The 20,675-nt window shown below is 35.0% G+C and overlaps 1 protein-coding gene across 3 annotated transcripts; it reads right to left on the reverse strand.

Annotated features, from left to right (window-relative positions):
• Positions 1–1,213: 1,213 nt before the first annotated feature.
• On the reverse strand, positions 1,214–15,544 carry LOC138318144 (protein FAM133-like). Of its 3 annotated transcripts, none has more exons than XM_069260275.1 (10): positions 15,473–15,544; positions 14,036–14,123; positions 12,817–12,915; positions 12,396–12,449; positions 12,023–12,080; positions 10,938–10,999; positions 10,360–10,403; positions 9,012–9,077; positions 3,173–3,268; positions 1,214–1,408 (listed from the first exon to the last, which is right to left on the reverse strand). In XM_069260275.1, exons 1-10 carry the CDS (start codon positions 15,488–15,490, stop codon positions 1,358–1,360), a joined length of 636 nt encoding a protein of 211 aa, XP_069116376.1. In that variant the 5' UTR covers positions 15,491–15,544; the 3' UTR covers positions 1,214–1,357. The 3 variants fall into 3 exon arrangements, with proteins under 3 accessions (XP_069116376.1, XP_069116375.1, XP_069116377.1); XM_069260274.1 differs by lacking the exon at positions 15,473–15,544 and adding an exon at positions 15,313–15,334; XM_069260276.1 differs by lacking the exons at positions 12,023–12,080; positions 15,473–15,544 and adding an exon at positions 15,313–15,335 and having other exon boundaries at positions 10,938–11,000.
• Between the last annotated feature and the right edge of the window lie 5,131 nt (positions 15,545–20,675).

The following is a 20,675-nucleotide window of genomic DNA, read 5'->3' on the forward strand; positions in this document are numbered from 1 at the left end:
CCCAAACCCAGCCCAGCTGTTAGCACATGTCGGTGTTATTAATTGATATGTGATACAAAATTCTCCCTATGACAAATACCTGATGTGTTAATTACAAATAATTATCGGATGGTTTCTAAAATTAAGACTTGTGAATATATCCTTGTAACAAACTGAACATGTTATTATGAAGAAATAAAAGCTAAGTATGAATAAGTAAAGCGATCCGACTCCCGAGTAAGCGAATGGATGGTAAAATTATTCGATCGGGAAGATAAAGCGTCCTCGTGACAAATCCTGGTTATAATCTGAATGAAAATCGCTGGGTCACATGCGTACGGAACCACAACGTTTCCTCGTGTATCTTGACTGTACACTAAATCTAAAGAATTTAAGGTTCTGTAACTAAAAAATTCCACTTTTTTTAATAACACGTCACTTATAGCATCCCTCATATTCATAACATTAACCATGTATATATGTGTTATGTTTATTTTGTTTGTATCACTTGTATAAGTAGAAGACTAATATAGGCAATCTTGGTGTCCAATCCTATTGACATTTAACATTTTTTGTCAATACAATGTTGGGATATTGAAAAAACCCATTGTTGTTGACCTATAAACTCACCAATATAGTATTAATATTTTCGTTCAAGCTGTTACTTATATAGCTAGATATTGTATTTACCAATCAATTATAATTTCTACTATGTGTTTGTCAAAATATCGAGGAGATATCAAGTTCATAAAAAATATTTGTATCAGTTTCTTAGCAAGCACTGGATTGGATCTGCTGAAATGAGTCAAATCCAGAAGCAAAAACTCGATTTTTAATTACTGTTATTTCTTTTGATATGTTTGATTTAAATGTTCCATGGAACAAATAAGTAAATGGTTTTGGAATAATTCAATAATCACTGTTTTTTTGATACTTTGTTCTACGTTTATAATAATATTTTTTTTATTATCTCACATCTATAAATACTTAATATGTATTCTAATGATTTTCAGTATTCTAGAATATTGAGGTTCATAGTGTTTAATGAAAAACTATGACATTAATGTCTGTCTCGCGTACATGTACTACAAAACGCTCAACCTTTAGGAGTTCCTAGTCATAGCCATCTTTTGCATAACTGTCTGTATCCTTATATACTTCTATGTTTAGCACACATTAACCCCTCGTTTTAAAACATGAACTGTTAAATAATAAATTAATCAAGCAAATCCACTTCAAATAAAATCATTTTTTTATTTTAAAGTGTTTTTAATATCTGTAACAATAAAATTCTGCAACAATCATATTCTTCTCATAATAATAGTATGCCGTTACACCGTTGGTATCCCGATGTAGCCACTTGCAAGGGAGATGTTCGCTACAACACTGCATTTAGAAAGTCTAACTTCTGAGCACGGTTTTTGGCCATCTGTAAAAAGAAAATGTGTAAACAGGCAAGTCGAATATCACTGGTTCTGCCGAAATTGCTGAACAATATTGTCGTATGAAGGATCATTATCTAGTGTTAATATCCAAGGTACCATGAAAGAAACACGTTATATTTATGTAATACAATATGGATAAAAATCGCTTATTGATTAAATGCGAAAGTTTCACATATTTCCAAAATTTTCGAATTTATGTATTCAGCATGACTGATACCGCGGAAATTTCCACATCGCGAACTGTTTGAAGTTTGAATTGACAATTCCACGCCCGAAAAATCCATTTTTTAAGTAAATATATTTAGTGCATTAAAATCAATCTGTAAAATAAATTTAAATCGCTCAAATGTTACACACCGAGAATTCTCACTTACGAAATGCAATAAAAATACATTGCACATTTTACTGGACAATTAAAATGCTGTGTTAGTGTGTAGGAGGGAGAATGAAACAGATCACATCCGACTACCCTACAGATGAACCTAACATATTGATACACAGATGTAAGTCTTTTTACCTATTATGGATATATAAAAAAATATTTACATATATGAATCATTATAATCTGGTATCTTCTACTGTATACGTGGGTTTAGAAAATAGGTAAAAGCGTATTAAACTTCAACATTTACGTGTGTATTGATTCCATAAGTAACTACTATATCTAGTTTACAGATTATACCGAAAAGATTTCAAAACAAACTTTAATATTCTATACTATAAGATCCAAAAACACATTCCCGAGATATTAAATTTATGACATAGATGCATTTTACGAGTTTTCGCGAGATATCATGAGGCTCAAAATAAAATTTTGAAACGAATTTCATCACAACATTGAATTTGAATTAAAAAGAATTTGGGACAAGTTAAATATATACCGTCTAAAACATTCAATTTACAGGTCCTGGAGTTAAATAAGAAATACGGTTGACGAATTCGAGAATTCTACAATATTTTTCATAGTTATATGTGCCGTATTTTTCATACTCACTAAGATCAGCCTTTTATGTTATTCGTCACCAAAGGTTACCAATATTTTGAGAATTACAATACTTTTAATGCTGCATTGGTTTTAATTTTACAAATACAAATATGAGCAGAAAATGATTTTGCATTATTGCCAAAAATCATCTTTACATCTTAAATGAAGTGAAATGAGTACAGATATTTTAGGTCAGACCATGAAGCCAAATCGTGGTATATGATTTCAACAAACCTTATGGTTTCCAATAGATTAATGAAGAGAAAATAACATGTCAAAATGTTCGCCCAGTTAGGGCACATATAACTTTGATTTATAACTAAATATCAGAGTCTATACAATACACGTAACTTATTTGTAGGGATCTATTCACAAATCACGTTATAAGTTAATATTTATCATTTCATAGAAATACTGCGTTCATCAAGTCTACTGCGTCTTTGTTACTGTATATTCATTCGTTTCCTCTTCTTACCAATTTTCATGAAACCAATGAAAAGGCTGACGACACTTTCTATTATTGGATCATATACTGCAAGTGCTTTGATGTTATTCTTTCATAAATTTTGATAAAAATAACTGATGCACTTTAATACGAATGATTAATACCTATGCATTGTAGGTATTGTTACCCTCAAAATTTTTGCAACTTTTGATTGTCCGTATGAAAATTACGGCACGTATAACTTTATAAAGTTACTGTTCAATAGACAAAGCAATATTGATACTGTAAATTAAATTCATGATACACTTGAATACTTACAGCTATGTCTTTCTTTGATTTCTTTACTTTCATCTTTATCTTTTTTCCAGAAATCGCGCTCCTATTTCCGTCCTTGCTGTGTGATCGTTTTATGAACTGCAGCAAAAGATGATAATGATACTGATTTCCGAGCACTAATACTTGTTCACATTATCGAATATAAAAATAATTTCTTTACGAACATATGTAATGAAGATTATGTATCACGTGAAGCATCTGGTATATTAAGTTACCCAATGCTAGCATTAACATTTACGATATCATGTTTTAGGACATTCTCACTTGTCAAAACGTGAATATAACTAAAAATGAAGCAGTGAAGTACTGTATTGAAATGATTGCTAGCAAAAGCATTTGTTTCAAATTTAGTTTTAGCTGTCAGTAGTCCTTAAATGACACTTTCAAGTCTCAGTACCATGTCCTATCAGTATTATGGTGCGATCGACTCCGATATATACGTATTCTATTTCTTAAATGTGTATTTATATTGCATGATTATGTTGGGCTTATTCATTCTTTGAGTACCGCTTAAGGGACCACAAATATGATTAAGTTTTCCCATATGTAAGCTGGTCTTGAGAAGTTCTCCCCTTCTGTCAAATGTTTTTGAGAAGACTTTTTTGTGCCTGAATGTAGGACCATCTTCTGCCATTATCTTACACTAATCGATCGTCCAGTGTATCATACTGAAGAAATTTATTGACTAGTCACCTTTTAATGAGTTATTCGACTATTTTTCTGACGTGTAATTTTTAAGTATTATGTACATTTCATATCCAAACACCCTTTCGGTCATTGATGCCTTTTGGTAATACCTAATATTAGTCATCGTTTGTGTTGAAGATTCTAAAAAAATATTTCATAGATAACATTAAAATTCGTCGGACTTTTTTTCTATTTTCTTGTTTGTTACATATTTCATACAACATCGCCCTTTTCAATGAGTCTTATAAAATGACAATATTTTATACTGTGATAACGTCAGGATAGGAGAAAGGGAGATAACACGGACAATTGCTTGTCCTTCTTAATCATCGATTTGGTCAGATGGTTGGAAACTTGGGAGGTAATTAAGTGTGTAATTCAATGTCATTAAGAACTTTATTCTCTGTTTTTATTGGTAATGCAATGTATGGAAGTATGAAATTTCATACACGTAGTCTTTCCTTGGTAGTAAAAAATAGTTTTATGGAATCATATTTTAGTTATAAAGTTACTTCACATAGACACTTAGCCACCAAGCAAATCCCTTATCTTAAATCAAGACATTGTATTGAATATTCTGTATTTAACAAACGAAGCTAGAAAATATTTCAAAAGCAATTAGATAGTCAGTTAAAAAGGATACTGTTTACGAGATATTTGTGATAATCATATTTCGGTGCTAATTATAAGATCACCTTTAGGTAACAATCATAGTTTGGTGCTAACAACACAAACATGAATTATGGAAAACACTGTCTAATATGTGCTATAGCATTTTCTCCAAATACATTGAGTAAACACTGTTTTTTATGATGATTTAGAGGAGTGAATCAATTGATATCACATATAAGGGTATTACATATCAATAATTTCCTTTGACAACTGTACATGGCCACTATTTAACAATCCTTACCTTTGACCACTGTACAGGGCCACTATATAACAATCCTTACCTTTGACAACTGTACAGGGCAACTTTATAATAATCCTTACCTTTGACTACTGTACAGGGCCACACTATCTAACCATCCTTACCTTTGACAACTGTACAGGGCCACCACTATATAACAATCCTTACCTTTGACAACTGTACAGGGCCACACTATATAACAATCCTCACCTTTGACCACCGTACAGGGCCACACTATATAACAATCCTTACCTTTGACTACTGTACAGGGCCACTATATAACAATCCTTACCTTTGACTACTGTACTGGGCCACTATATAACAATCCTTACCTTTGACAACTGTACTGGGCACTATAACAATCACACATATAACAATCCTTACCTTTGACAACTGTACTGGGCCACTATATAACAATCCTTACCTTTGACAACTGTACATGGCCACACTATATAACAATCCTTACCTTTGACAACTGTACAGGGCCACTATATAACAATCCTTACCTTTGACAACTGTACATGGCCACACTATATAACAATCCTTACCTTTGACCACTGTACAGGGCACTTATAACAATCCTTACCTTGACAACTGTACAGGGCCACTATATAACAATCCTTACCTTTGACACTGTACAGGGCCACTATATAACAATCCTTACCTTTGACACTGTACAGGGCCACTATATAACAATCCTTACCTTTGACACTGTACAGGGCAACTTTATAACAATCCTTACCTTGACAACTGTACAGGGCCACTATATAACAATCCTTACCTTTGACCACTGTACAGGGCCACTATATAACAATCCTTACCTTTGACAACTGTACAGGGCCACTATATAACAATCCTTACCTTTGACAACTGTACAGGGCCACTATATAACAATCCTTACCTTTGACAACTGTACAGGGCCACTATATAACAATCCTTACCTTTGACCACTGTACAGGGCCACTATATAACAATCCTTACCTTTGACAACTGTACAGGGCCACTATATAACAATCCTTACCTTTGACAACTGTACAGGGCCACTATATAACAATCCTTACCTTTGACAACTGTACAGGGCCCACTATATAACAATCCTTACCTTTGACAACTGTACAGGGCCACTATATAACAATCCTTACCTTTGACAACTGTACAGGGCCACTATATAACAATCCTTACCTTTGACAACTGTACAGGGCCACTATATAACAATCCTTACCTTTGACAACTGTACTGGGCCACTATACAACAATCCTTACCTTTGACCACTGTACAGGGCCACTATATAACAATCCTTACCTTTGACAACTGTACAGGGCCACTATATAACAATCCTTACCTTTGACCACTGTACAGGGCCACTATATAACAATCCTTACCTTTGACAACTGTATGACAGGGCCACTATATAACAATCCTTACCTTGACACTGTACGGCCTATAACAATCCTTACCTTTGACAACTGTACAGGGCCACTATATAACAATCCTTACCTTTGACAACTGTACAGGGCCACTATATAACAATCCTTACCTTTGACAACTGTACAGGGCCACTATATAACAATCCTTACCTTTGACAACTGGACAGGGCCACTATATAAAACAATCCTTACCTTTGACAACTGTACAGGGCCACTATATAACAATCCTTACCTTTGACAACTGTACTGGGCCACTATATAACAATCCTTACCTTTGACAACTGTACAGGGCCACTATATAACAATCCTTACCTTTGACAACTGTACAGGGCCACTATATAACAATCCTTACCTTTGACAACTGTACAGGGCCACTATATAACAATCCTTACCTTTGACAACTGTACTGGGCCACTATATAACAATCCTTACCTTTGACAACTGTACAGGGCCACTATATAACAATCCTTACCTTTGACAACTGTACAGGGCCACTATATATAACAATCCTTACCTTTGACAACTGTACAGGGCCACTATATAACAATCCTTACCTTTGACAACTGTACTGGGCCACTATATAACAATCCTTACCTTTGACAACTGTACATGGCCACACTATATAACAATCCTTACCTTTGACAACTGTACAGGGCCACACTATATAACAATCCTTACCTTTGACAACTGTACAGGGCCACTATATAACAATCCTTACCTTTGACAACTGTACTGGGCCACTATATAACAATCCTTACCTTTGACAACTGTACATGGCCACACTATATAACAATCCTTACCTTTGACAACTGTACAGGGCCTCTATATAACAATCCTTACCTTTGACAACTGTACAGGGCCACACTATATAACAATCCTTACCTTTGACAACTGTACTGGTATCACACTATATAACAATCCTTACCTTTGACAACTGTACAGGGCCACTATATAACAATCCTTACCTTTGACAACTGTACATGGCCACACTATATAACAATCCTTACCTTTGACAACTGTACAGGGCCACTATATAACAATCCTTACCTTTGACAACTGTACTGGGCCACTATATAACAATCCTTACCTTTGACAACTGTACAGGGCCACTATATAACAATCCTTACCTTTGACAACTGTACAGGGCCACTATATAACAATCCTTACCTTTGACAACTGTACAGGGCCACTATATAACAATCCTTACCTTTGACAACTGTACAGGGCCACACTATATAACAATCCTTACCTTTGACAACTGTACAGGGCCACACTATATAACAATCCTTACCTTTGACAACTGTACAGGGCCACTATATAACAATCCTTACCTTTGACAACTGTACAGGGCCACACTATATAACAATCCTTACCTTTGACAACTGTACAGGGCCACTATATAACAATCCTTACCTTTGACAACTGTACAGGGCCACACTATATAACAATCCTTACCTTTGACAACTGTACATGGCCACACTATATAACAATCCTTACCTTTGACAACTGTACAGGGCCACTATATAACAATCCTTACCTTTGACAACTGTACAGGGCCACTATATATAACAATCCTTACCTTTGACAACTGTACAGGGCCACTATATAACAATCCTTACCTTTGACAACTGTACGGGCCACACTATATAACAATCCTTACCTTTGACAACTGTACAGGGCCACTATATAACAATCCTTACCTTTGACAACTGTACAGGGCCACACTATATAACAATCCTTACCTTTGACAACTGTACAGGGCCACTATATAACAATCCTTACCTTTGACAACTGTACAGGGCCACTATATAACAATCCTTACCTTTGACAACTGTACAGGGCCACTATATAACAATCCTTACCTTTGACAACTGTACAGGGCCACTATATAACAATCCTTACCTTTGACAACTGTACAGGGCACACTATATAACAATCCTTACCTTTGACAACTGTACAGGGCCACTATATAACAATCCTTACCTTTGACAACTGTACTGGGCCACACTATATATAACAATCCTTACCTTTGACAACTGTACAGCCCACTATATAACAATCCTTACCTTTGACAACTGTACGGGCCACACTATATAACAATCCTTACCTTTGACAACTGTACGGGCCACTATATAACATCCTTACCTTTGACAACTGTACAGGGCCACACTATATAACAATCCTTACCTTTGAACTGTACAGGGCCACTATATAACAATCCTTACCTTTGACAACTGTACAGGGCCACTATATATAACAATCCTTACCTTTGACAACTGTACAGGGCCCCACTATATAACAAGTCTTACCTTTGACAACTGTACAGGGCCACTATATAACAATCCTTACCTTTGACAACTGTACAGGGCCACTATATAACAATCCTTACCTTTGACAACTGTACTGGGCCACTATATAACAATCCTTACCTTTGACAACTGTACAGGGCCACTATATAACAATCCTTACCTTTGACAACTGTACAGGGCCACTATATAACAATCCTTACCTTTGACAACTGTACAGGGCCACACTATATAACAATCCTTACCTTTGACAACTGTACAGGGCCACTATATAACAATCCTTACCTTTGACAACTGTACAGGGCCACACTATATAACAATCCTTACCTTTGACAACTGTACAGGGCCACTATATAACAATCCTTACCTTTGACAACTGTACATGGCCACACTATATAACAATCCTTACCTTTGACAACTGTACAGGGCCACACTATATAACAATTCTTACCTTTGACAACTGTACAGGGCCACTATATAACAATCCTTACCTTTGACAACTGTACTGGTCCATCTTTCTCATCTCTGGAATGTCTGTGGTGTTTCTTTGATTTTTTCTTTGGAGTCAAATATGTTCACACATGGAGTTGTTCATGGTTAGTTTTACACAAAGCCACATTTCATCACCAGGTCAAAGGTCAAGGTTGCCATGGTTTATGCAACAGAGACAAAAACTAATAACAACTTAATTAATTCATAAGTATGAATACAAAATACAGAATGAAACAAAAACATATAAACACATTAGGTTCTTGATGATATCAATTTAACCTTTTAATCTATATTTTGTATGAAGAGTATTTGGCTCCATTACATCTGTTACATTTCCTATGAAAATTAAGCAAATAATACTTATAAATGTGTTTTCCTATATAAACTAAATATAGCAAATTTGACCCCTCCAAGGGGAAAACTGATACCCCAGGCCATGAAATTCACAGTTTTGGCACAGGGGGCCAACTCAATGAAAATGGATGTTGTCATACATTTTTTGTATTTGGAGGATGGACTGATGAGTATATAAGACAGTCATGTGATTTTTTTTTCAAAAAATACAAGATTTGAAAAATTATTAATAAATCGGGATATTTACTATAAATTTATACTAGTAAATATCCCGATTTTTTAAGAATTTTTCAAATCTCATATTTTTTGAAAAAAAATCACATGACTGTCATATATACTCATCAGTCCATCCTCCAAATACAAAAAATGTATGACAACACCCATTTTCATTGAGTTGGCCCCCTGTGAGTTTTGGTAGTGGTCCTTAAGACCTTTCAATTTATGAAGAGTATTTGGTTCTACCTCATCTGCAGGTTGAGAAGAAGATTTTTTTTAAAATTTTAGCCATTTTGACCCTTTTTGATCCCGTCCGTCTGGCCCCTGGGGGTCAGCAAGAACCTTTATGGATATGAAGTTAAAATGCTATCTCAGACTTATAATTCTAACCAAGTTTGACTCATTTCTTATGAAAATTCAGCAAATTATACTCATAAATGGTTTTTTCCTCTTTAAACTAGTTAATTTTACCCCTTTCCCAGGGAAAAATCTGAGACCCAAGGTCATGACATTCACAATTTTGGTAGACGGCCTTGAGACCTTTCAATCTTTGAAGAGTATTTGATTCTACCATATCTATCAATGGTGAAGGGGTGGGAACCATATAATTCACAATTTTGATTGGCCTTATGCCTTAGAAGGTTTGTGAAAAATTTCATTGAATTTACTTTAGCAGTTTTGGAGAAGAAGTCGAAAATGTAAATTGTTTAAGAACACACGAGGTCACTTGAGACTTTGCCTCAGGTGACCTAAAAACGATTTCAATATATTAAATACCTTATGTTTGTGACCATGCTTCTTCTTTCGCTTCTTCTCATTTTCTGTATTTAAAAATTCATATAAATCTACTCAAAACACGTCTGTTTTCAAATGATGTTTATACATTTACTTCAAATGATAAATAAAATGGTATTACTTATCATCATGTGTTTGAAACTGCTTTATTGGAGTAACTTTTATATGCATTTAAAATTATTGTAATATATAAACTGTTGCTAATGGGAAATTATGTAAGATAAGCTATTATCATATATTGATACAACAAAATTGGAATTTGAGTTTATTTATGTATTTGTTATATCATCATCTGGTTTATCAGACAATAAAACGTTTTCCTTTTTTCAATTGTTTCAAGCAATCTCAGCTACTGTCATACTCTCAAAATTTACTGTCAATCAAAACACAATCAAAGTAACTTATCACTGATTCACCTATCGCTCTATAAAATTTAGTGGAGAATTCTGAATTGATTGAAAAATATATCCCCTATCCTGCACATCTATCAGCACCAAAATCACAGTTTGATAAGATATTGAAAACAAGTCCTGTAAAAACTAGATCTATTATATACTGACCTGATGAACTTGAACTAGAAGATCTGCTTCTTTTGTGCATTTTCTTCTTTGAAGGTCGATATTCTGGTTAAAACAAAAAAATCAAATGTTGATTAGATTTGTCAGAAATAACTTGCAGCAAGGAAATAATCTGAGTTTTTATAAGGTTTTCTAGGGGGAAATTCTTCAGTGCATTTTAGCACAGCCGATACATGTCAAGATCTCTAAATTAGAAACAAGAGGCCCATTGGGCCATGTATCGCTAACATGTTCCAGGCTAAGAACACAAGCTACCAACTTGTAGGCATTAGATTTGAACTTTATCTATTTCTACAGAAGGATTTTAAAGAATTTGCTACATTTTCCATATTTGGCCCTACCTCTCAGGCTTCAGACTAAATTAGAACTAAATCCCTTCATTCCTACAGAAGAAGGATTACAAAGAAATTGCTACATTTTCCATATTTGGCCCTACCTCTCAGGCTTCAGACTAAATTAGAACTAAATCCCTTCATTCCTACAGAAGAAGGATTACAAAGAATTTGCTATATTTTCCATATTGGACCCTGCTCTTCAGTCCCTTGGGGGACCAGACCCAACGTTTATACAGAATCGGTTCCTGTTTTTTAAGGGAAGCTTCAGATCAAATTAGAACTAATCTCTTTATTCCTACAGAAGAAGAAGGATTTTAAAGAATTTGCTATATTTTCCCTATTGGGTCCCGCCCCTCAGGCCCCTGGGGGACCAGACACACCGTTTATACAAAATTGATTCCCTTCACCCAAGGAAGCTTCAGACCTGGTTAAAATCCATTCAGCCATTTATGATTAGTAGAGATTTTTGTATAAAGTTGACGGACGACGGAGGGACGCAACACCATTTTATTAGCTCAATGAGCCAGGTGAGCTAAAAATCAAATGTGACTACAAATTTTGCATAGATTTTGTATAGATTTTTGGTAATTGCAGCACCAGACCAGAACAAACGTGATAGTAGGTGTGCTTCCTGCTGGTAAATTAGAAAAAGAAAACATGTTCATTTTGCTCATCCAAAGGGTAGCAGCTCTTATCGGCAGCAAAAATTTCTTTATACATATTTGATTTATATCTGATTTTGAACTGTGGGATCGCTTGCGAGATTTGTTCTTTCTGTCTGGTGATGAATCTGATAAAAAGCAGAAATCACAACAATGAACAATATGCAGAGTGAGAAATCTATAGCTGATTGGTGGATTTTAAATAGATTCAAATTTGTTCCTGTCAATGGGCAAAGAATTGGATAGGGAAACGGGAGTGAACATTACAAAGAAATTCACTTAAATTGAGACAAAATCAGCAAAAGGTGGACAGTTGGTGGGGGATGCCCCTCTTCCTTTCAAATTGACTGGATCCATTTTCAAATTACTGCAATCTAATATAAGACTATAGTACAGCTAAAACCACACTAGTTTCTTACATGTCAGACATATAGCACACTGACCTGAACTGGAACTTCTGGAACGTTTGTGGGACTTTCTTCTTTCTCTTGATGAATCTAAAAATATGAAACAAAGAAAAATACATGTGTAACTGTCGCATATTTATAATTTGTTTCTCATTTTGTGTAGCTACATTGAAATTGAAATCTACCTGGTACTCAGGTTATTTAGTAAAATTGCTTGGTACATTTTTGCATATTCTCTAAATAAAAAATAAATACAAGATTTAATCTCGTTTTCTAATTCTAGCAAATCATTAATTAATCTTAAATGTTGTTATGCTGTTTAACATATTATTCAAACTTAATGCTCTTAATGTACTTTTATTTTCCCCAATACCAGAAATGCTAGCTTTCAAAAAAAGTTGTTTACCTCAAATGTATCATAACGTTATGGGGAATAATAACATTATCAAAATAATACCTGAATCAGAAGAGCTACTGGATGAGTCACTTTCTGAGGATGATGATGATGATGATGAAGATGAAGAACTGTCTCGCTTATGTCTTCTTTTATAACCATCTGAAAAATAATATAATTTATGAATAGACTAGACTTTCATTGACTGATCTGAGGTACAAATATCCAAAGTGATTAAAAATATGATAAATGAAATATATGACTTATTCAGTCCATTCATAGATAAATCTTTTGGTTTGTTTTCTCTGTTATTTAAAAAAAATATGTAAGATAAATCAAAGTACTGCAAATACAACGCAGCAGAAACAGAAAAATAGAATGATATCAAATGAATTTCCAAAATCAAATATATATAGACCATTTTATAAAGACTTTAATATCAATTATTTCAAGAACATTAAACTGATCACAGAAAATATACATATGTTTTGATATTTTTCTTAATTAAAGTTCCTACATGAAAATTACAAAGAAAACAAAAGTCTTCATTAAAATGAGTTTTTATCCTTAATATACTCTTGTTTCTTATGTTGCACACACTTATTTTGGTAAAACCATGCACATATGAGGGCAGCCTTATAAGTTATTTTGCCTTTACCTCAGATCTGTGTTTAACATTCATTTAAAAACATTATTTTAAAGTACACAAAAAGGGCATATGATTAGTTTACTTTAAAACTCTTATGTCTATAAGCCTTAGATAGTAAGTCCAATTTGAATTATCATTAATAGAGATTATGTAAGTTGGACAGAGGAGTCACCAGCAGGCAACAGTTGACTTAGATGGGCTGTGTATTATATAACACTCTGTGTATTCTATACACACTCTGTGTATTCTACCAATCAGAATGCAGTCTTCCCATGACTACTGATTGGTCCAAAGGAATATTATTCAATGAATAGGGAATTCATGAATGGAAGTTTGTGAATGAAATGGTTCAAGAGGTCACCACTAGATGTCATTGTAGGGCAAGTCCTACTCAGTCCTACACATTAATAGTAAACCAGATAGCATTAATACAAATGCTAGTCGCGTTGTATTAAAATATGAAAACCAATGATTTCTTTACCTGTAGTAATGTTGTATGGCTTACTTTGTGCAATAACTTTGTGAAAGGGTAGTCACAGTTCGGTCCTATAAGTGACTTCTTATTTCTGTCAATTATTGAGGCATATTGGATTGAATATGGTAATAGAATTAAGGTGCTTTTCATTATCTTACCTTTTTTCTCACCGCCCATGATTACTGTTTGAATCAGAGTTGTCAACAATAAACAGACTGGCTCCGTAATCACACCTTTAGTAGAGACCTACAAGATAATATCAAATATGAAATGATAATTCACATGAAAAGGGATGAAAAAATAATGCATTTATTTTTGTTGTTATTGTGGCTCTTAGTAATTTCATGGAGCAATTACATTCAATTAAATTAATAGAAAGAAATCATAAACAATGAGTAAATGTTTTTTTTAATGTATGAACCAGTATGAACCTGAATGGCAAAATGATTCCCACCTACGCTGTTAATGATACCTGCTTGTTATTTAGCATTGATGTGTAAAAGGAGCGGGTCGGTGTGGTTTGTAAATAGTGTTAAATACGGTCTCTGTCACTCAGCTGACGGAGCATGCTTCTTTGGCTCAGTCGGTAGAGCCGTAGATTTCCACGTCGGGGACACGGGTTCAATTCTTGGTCGGGGCACTCGACAGGAATGTGTATTTTTCCTGTTCTTCTACATTGGCGCCCAACTAAATAACCCATGGTAGGTGGTTAAAGAGTCACGGGTTGAGATTTAGGAAATCTCAAGAAAAATAGGGGGAGTAGTGTAAAAGGAGCGGGTCGGTGTGGTTTGTAAATAGTGTTAAATACGGTCTCTGTCACTCAGCTGACGGAGCATGCTTCTTTGGCTCAGTCAGTAGAGCCGTAGATTTCCACGCCGGAGACCCGGGTTCGATTCCTGGTCGGGGCACTCGACATAATGTGTATTTTCCCTGTTCTTCTACAGATGCATGCATCTCCTGTACACATGTAAATCCATCGTAACTAATGGAAATGAAATTAGTAATGACTGCATGCATGTGCATGGGAATACACAAATGTATTGAATAAACAATGTTCATTTTTGACAAATACATGTATATTACTTAGTAGATTTATATACGGTATTACTACGCACCTATTCTTTTACTGAAACTATACTTATATTAAATGTTCTACATGTATAAAATAAGTTATTACATTAAAAAACGTTGTACATAATTTGGCCTACATTTATAAACATTGTACAAAATGTACACATAGCTAAAATGTTACACTATTGTACTTTGTTGTAACTAGTGAGGATATTACTCAACAAAAGAAAACAAAGCAATGACTTAAGCATAATGTCATCTCAAATTAGTGATATTTTGTTTTCAATTTCTGAAAAATAAACAAATAAACAACTACCTATATTCTATATCATGTTATCATAAGCAATATGCTAGAATGACCTACTTTCATTTTCCACAAGTTCGTGAAAACATTCAGCAATATATTAGACATGGAGTTCCTAGGAAGCTCTTCCTCGAATATTCGCAAATATCAAATACTTACCAAGCAACTATATGTCAATCAATGCATAAACACATGATGGTATTAATAAAACAACACATACCTCGAACAATACTTTCATTTGTGCATGTTATGACCCTGTGTTGTGGCAGTATTAGAAGGGAAGCAACTCCTGTCAAAATGTAAGAAATGGCATCACGCCATAAAGTCTCAGTTCTTGGTTCTCTATGCAGGGGCGTAGGAAGCGGGGGCAGGGGGGGGGCCCCCCCCCCCCAAATACACATTGAAAGAAAAAAATGGTCCTGCTGCACATTTTTGTACTTCAATTTAGAAACTTTTCCGCTGCGCGGCGCGTTTCTTTAGCACGTAATATTCAAATCTTTAATAATGAAAATTCAATATACACGAACTAGACTTAAAATGTCTATTAAGGGATTATACTATTTCAAAAAACACTTAATAAAAGATTAATTTGTTTATATACCTTGGAAAGAAAATCAAATCATTATTATTTTGAGTTACACAACAATGTGCCGATGGTGTGGATCCGGTATGTTCAGATGGAGCTGGGTTGCATAATGGTATAACGACACTCGCAATTATCATTTCTAAATGCAGGTAACTTTAAATCGAAAAAGTGCCGTGTTAAGAATGCTTTAAAATCATCAAAATATAAAATCGTTATATTTTTTCTCAGGGGGAGACCCCCGTACCCCACAAAAAAAAAAAAAAAAAAAAAAAAATCTCGCGGCTACGGCGCTCGCAAATTCAACAAAATGCATCGTAAAAATCATCTCAGCCATTCTAAATTGTGAGACCCCCGGACCCCAAAAACACCAAAATCTCGCGCCATCGGCGCTCGAAAAACACCAAAGCTTTCTAAATCGTAATATTTTTCCAGGGGATACCCCAGACTCCCCAAACTAATTTGCTAATTAACAAATACCACGCTGAAATTGCAAGACAGATTCTTAATTTTAACATGCTTTATTCGATTGTAGTAAGATTTTGCCAGTAAATCAATAAAAACAGTGATTTTCAGCAAATAAAACTGAAATAGCACTGTTATTTAATTTAATTATTTTATAAAAAAAATATATATAGCCGTCATCAGTTTCCATAATTGAAAAACAAGTATAAAAATATATAAAAAAAACCCTGACAGAGTATTAAAATATATCATCAAAAAGAAACATTAATCTCGCTTTAAAAAGAAAGCTTCATTGTTGTGGAACTCAATAATATCATTACGTACAATTTCTGTATGACTAGAATCTAGCTGTAATTTTTTCGACTTTACACAATGATCAAACTCATTTTTATTAAATATGCCAAATTTAAGATCAGAATTCGTTTCGGAAAAAATAGTGGACCTTTAAATAACCCTCATTCTGCAGTGGTGTCGTCTGCTCGGCAATGAATAGTCATCTGGTGGTTGTAGTAGTTCTATAAATAGACCGGTTACTATAATCCGACGTTTCCGATAATACTACAGAACGCATGCGTCAATGTATCATAAACCGGAAGAGAAACACAAGTGTACGAACAATGTACACAAAATTTAAGACAACTCAGCGATGTGCACTCTTATATGGAGTGTTGGCATAAACGTGATTGATAGCACGAACTCTTGGAATACGGTATGGAATACCCAAGTGCATTGACAGCCTCGGTAAGTCACCACTGACTAAAAGTCCAACGTTCGTGAGTTAGCCTACCGGTCAAACGAATTTGACAGACATCGATAAGTAGAGCTGTATATGTGTAGGCAGTCACAAGCTATTTCACAAAATTGTCTTTTCATTGGCGGGAATCATTCACAACAATGGATACTGACATTGCGTCAGAATCGTTTTCATCAGACACTGCCGACAACGACACAAATACAGCGACCACTGTAAATAGCGACCAGAAACCACCCACAGGTCTTGTTGAACGCGAACTTCGGAAGAAATTGACGTCTGCGATGAATAAAGTCAACAAAGAAGTGCGAATGGGAACTTTTGAGTCATCGAATACAACTGCTGTGAAACCTATTATGGGGAAACGTAATAGGGTGGAGATCACTGCCAAACATAAACGTGAAATTTGTGTATATAAACAATACCATCCAAAAATCACATATGACCAGTTAGCCAAGCACTGTCTGGGTAAGTGGAACTTAAAGATTGGACGTTCAACTCTAAGTGACATATTTAGACAAAAAGAAAAATGGCTTAATATTACACCAGATCAAGAGGACTTGCTCAGAAGTAGAGGTGGCCGCCACCGGAAACTAGAGGTTGAACTTGTAAAATGGCTGGCGAATCTGCGGAAATCACACCCTAGACTTGCCTTAACAGATAAGTTTATTCTACATAATGCTAAAAAGATAGGGTCGATACTAAACATTGACCAGTCGTTTTCCTATTCAAAAGGCTGGCTGGTGAAATTCAAGAAACGTCAAGGATTAAATACCAAAGATGGCAAAGAATTGGGTCGCCGTCTGTCCATGATGGAGTTTGACACCGGAAGTAGTATGGAGCTTAGTTTATTGGAAGAAAATGAACTTGCTGAACTTGACATTAAACCTAACGTAACCGATTCAACCAAAGAGCAATCTTCTGCCGACGAATCTTTTGAACCATCCATCACACATGCATGGTCATTATTGGGAGACGTGCAAAACACAACGACTCAAACATCCTACACGTCGGATTCGAACCCGAGTTCCCCACAACCAGACAGTGTGGTCATTAAACAGGAAGTGTGTAGTAACGACGGTGACTTTGATGACTATAACAACTCGGAGTGCTTGGGAAACATGGAAGTTGACCCGGAAGGTCAAGTTCATAATGACTGGGGGTCAGAACCCCACATTCCTAATTCGCTTTGTGTCAAATCTGACGAAAACGAAGCGGTGTATCAAAGTAACCTAAATCCAGATACATCCATTGTTGATGATCAGAAAGTGACGCCATTACCGGTGAATACTTCGAACTTTGTATCCGTTCAAGAAGCGAAACATTGTGCTATCAGATGCATTCGATTTTTTGAAAATCATTCAGATTTAGGAGGAGACCATCTCGACGCTCTGTGGAACGTGTTTCATACTATAGATTCCATGCCGACACTGGAGAGTCCAAGACAGACTTCCATTAAACACTTTTTCAATAAAAAGTAAAGGTCAAAGTACTGCTGTCATTTTTGGTATGACGTGTAAACCATACTGTTTAAATATCAATCTATTGGGATTTATATATCATGGTATTTGTCAATGACGTAAATCACGAAACATTTTTTAACCAATAAATGGAACAGTTTTATAACGTTTTTCTGTTACTTAGTCGCTGATATTCCAATCATCTAAAGTCTAGGTTTTGTGAGAAACTATCCTTTTTCAAAATTGGGGGAAAAGTTTGGCGAAATATAGAGGAATGTGAATCTTCTTATTTTGGTCCAAAATTATATTCATTTTGACGAAAAAGTACCGTGAAACAATTTTATTTTTAGATTTAGTAAACCAAGATTTTAAGCTCAATAATGAAAAATTTGAGTTTATCATAAAATATGCAGTAGCTGTGTATGATAAATATGAAGAAATTTGCAAACAAAACAAAAACGGTCATTTTAAACTTCAAATGGGGAATTTCTAAATCTTAAGTGGAAATTTAGGCCGGAGGGGAATTCATTCCTTGTGGGGAAATTTACCAATAAACGATAATTAATCAGAGCTAGATTGGTCCCTGAGTCTTGATTGTTGTAAATGAAAAAACACAGCCACTTTACAATAAGACATCCATGTATATACAAACCATTGCATTGCCTCTGTGCCTTAATCATCAATAGTTTTGAATATTCTGATGGAAGATTTCTTTGTATCTACTATATAACCCAACAATGTTTTTTTTTTTGTTTGATAAGTTTAATGTCATGTTAAAAACAAAGGTTATTTTTGGACGTGTTAGGTTTAGTGGGTGGACGGTAGTACTCAAAGAAAATCACCGACCAGCGATCAGTACTTGACAATTGCCTCACATGGGATATCTTGACCACTTGGCCACCTCGGTAACAATGCGTATATTTTGTAACGTAGAATATATAGAGCTAAATAGTCTAACATGCTTTACTAAACGAATTTACGTTACCTTCAATGTAGACGTACTTCAGTGAATCATGTGCACAATATAGGGTAAGTGTAGAGGTTATCGTTGAACCCTTCGATCAAAAAAAAAAAAAATATATGTCTGTTCAGGGTTACCCGACCGACCCTAATTTTTTTTCCACTCTTATACGAAAAACAATATAAAAGTCTGGATTTCGATCTCAGACTCCGGTTCCGGCCATTATTTTAGAGTGAAAATCACTTTAAAAATATCCTCCGATCTACCGATGTTTTGCCAATGTAACCCTAAACAGACATTTTTTAGTCTTATGACTTCACTTGGCAACATCTTTTGATTCGAAGTACATTGACCTTATCATAAACAAACCACACCGTTGTCAACGTGGAATTATAATTTAACCGGGTGGGATGTGCTTGTTTGTGATATGCTTTGACACAGTGGGAGCACTGTAAAAAACAAAAGTTTTCATTGTGCTATCTTACGGAAACATGTCACCAAAGATACCGAACTGCACATCCCATCCAGTCACATTATACTGAAACGGTCAAACTAGTCAGCCCACTTCCTTTTCGCTGAACGTTAAGCAGGAGAAGAAACTATCACCTTTAAAGACTAGGGTGGGGCAGAACCCAGAGTCTTTCTCACATGGACGAGCGCTTAACCTATTTTGTGTGACATACAAGTGTAATTATTAAGTTATTACCCTTAAATTATTTTTTTTTATTTCTGCTAAACTGTGATAGCTGTTTCCAACTATATATCATGTATCTATTACATGCTTGTTATAGTTAAATTGTTTCCTGTCTATATATATATTACCTGTTTGTACTGTGATATTTTTACATATGTTTGTCGCAAGAATAGCACTATGGTAATGTTATTATGTTCCTCATGTATGCGACTCTAAATAAAACTTCTTGTCTCTTGACTTTACTAAATTCGAGGACAAAAGATGGGAAGCATCAAGTGAGACGTTAAGAAGACGAAAGTAAGTTAGAAAGAGAAAAGATAATATCCTAAATTTAGTCGCCTTTTATGATTATGCAATGAGGACAACAGATACAATGCTATTGCCCTACCTTCAGGGTACATTAAAATTATTTTCAAAAATACTTAAAAGCACACCCCATTCACTCACATTATACGGACAACTCAACTATCATTTCTTATGGTGTGTCTTGGCCAGACGGGCAAACACTC

This window comes from Argopecten irradians, chromosome 3, assembly GCF_041381155.1.
Source record: "Argopecten irradians isolate NY chromosome 3, Ai_NY, whole genome shotgun sequence".
NCBI classification, from domain to species: Eukaryota; Metazoa; Mollusca; class Bivalvia; order Pectinida; family Pectinidae; genus Argopecten; species Argopecten irradians.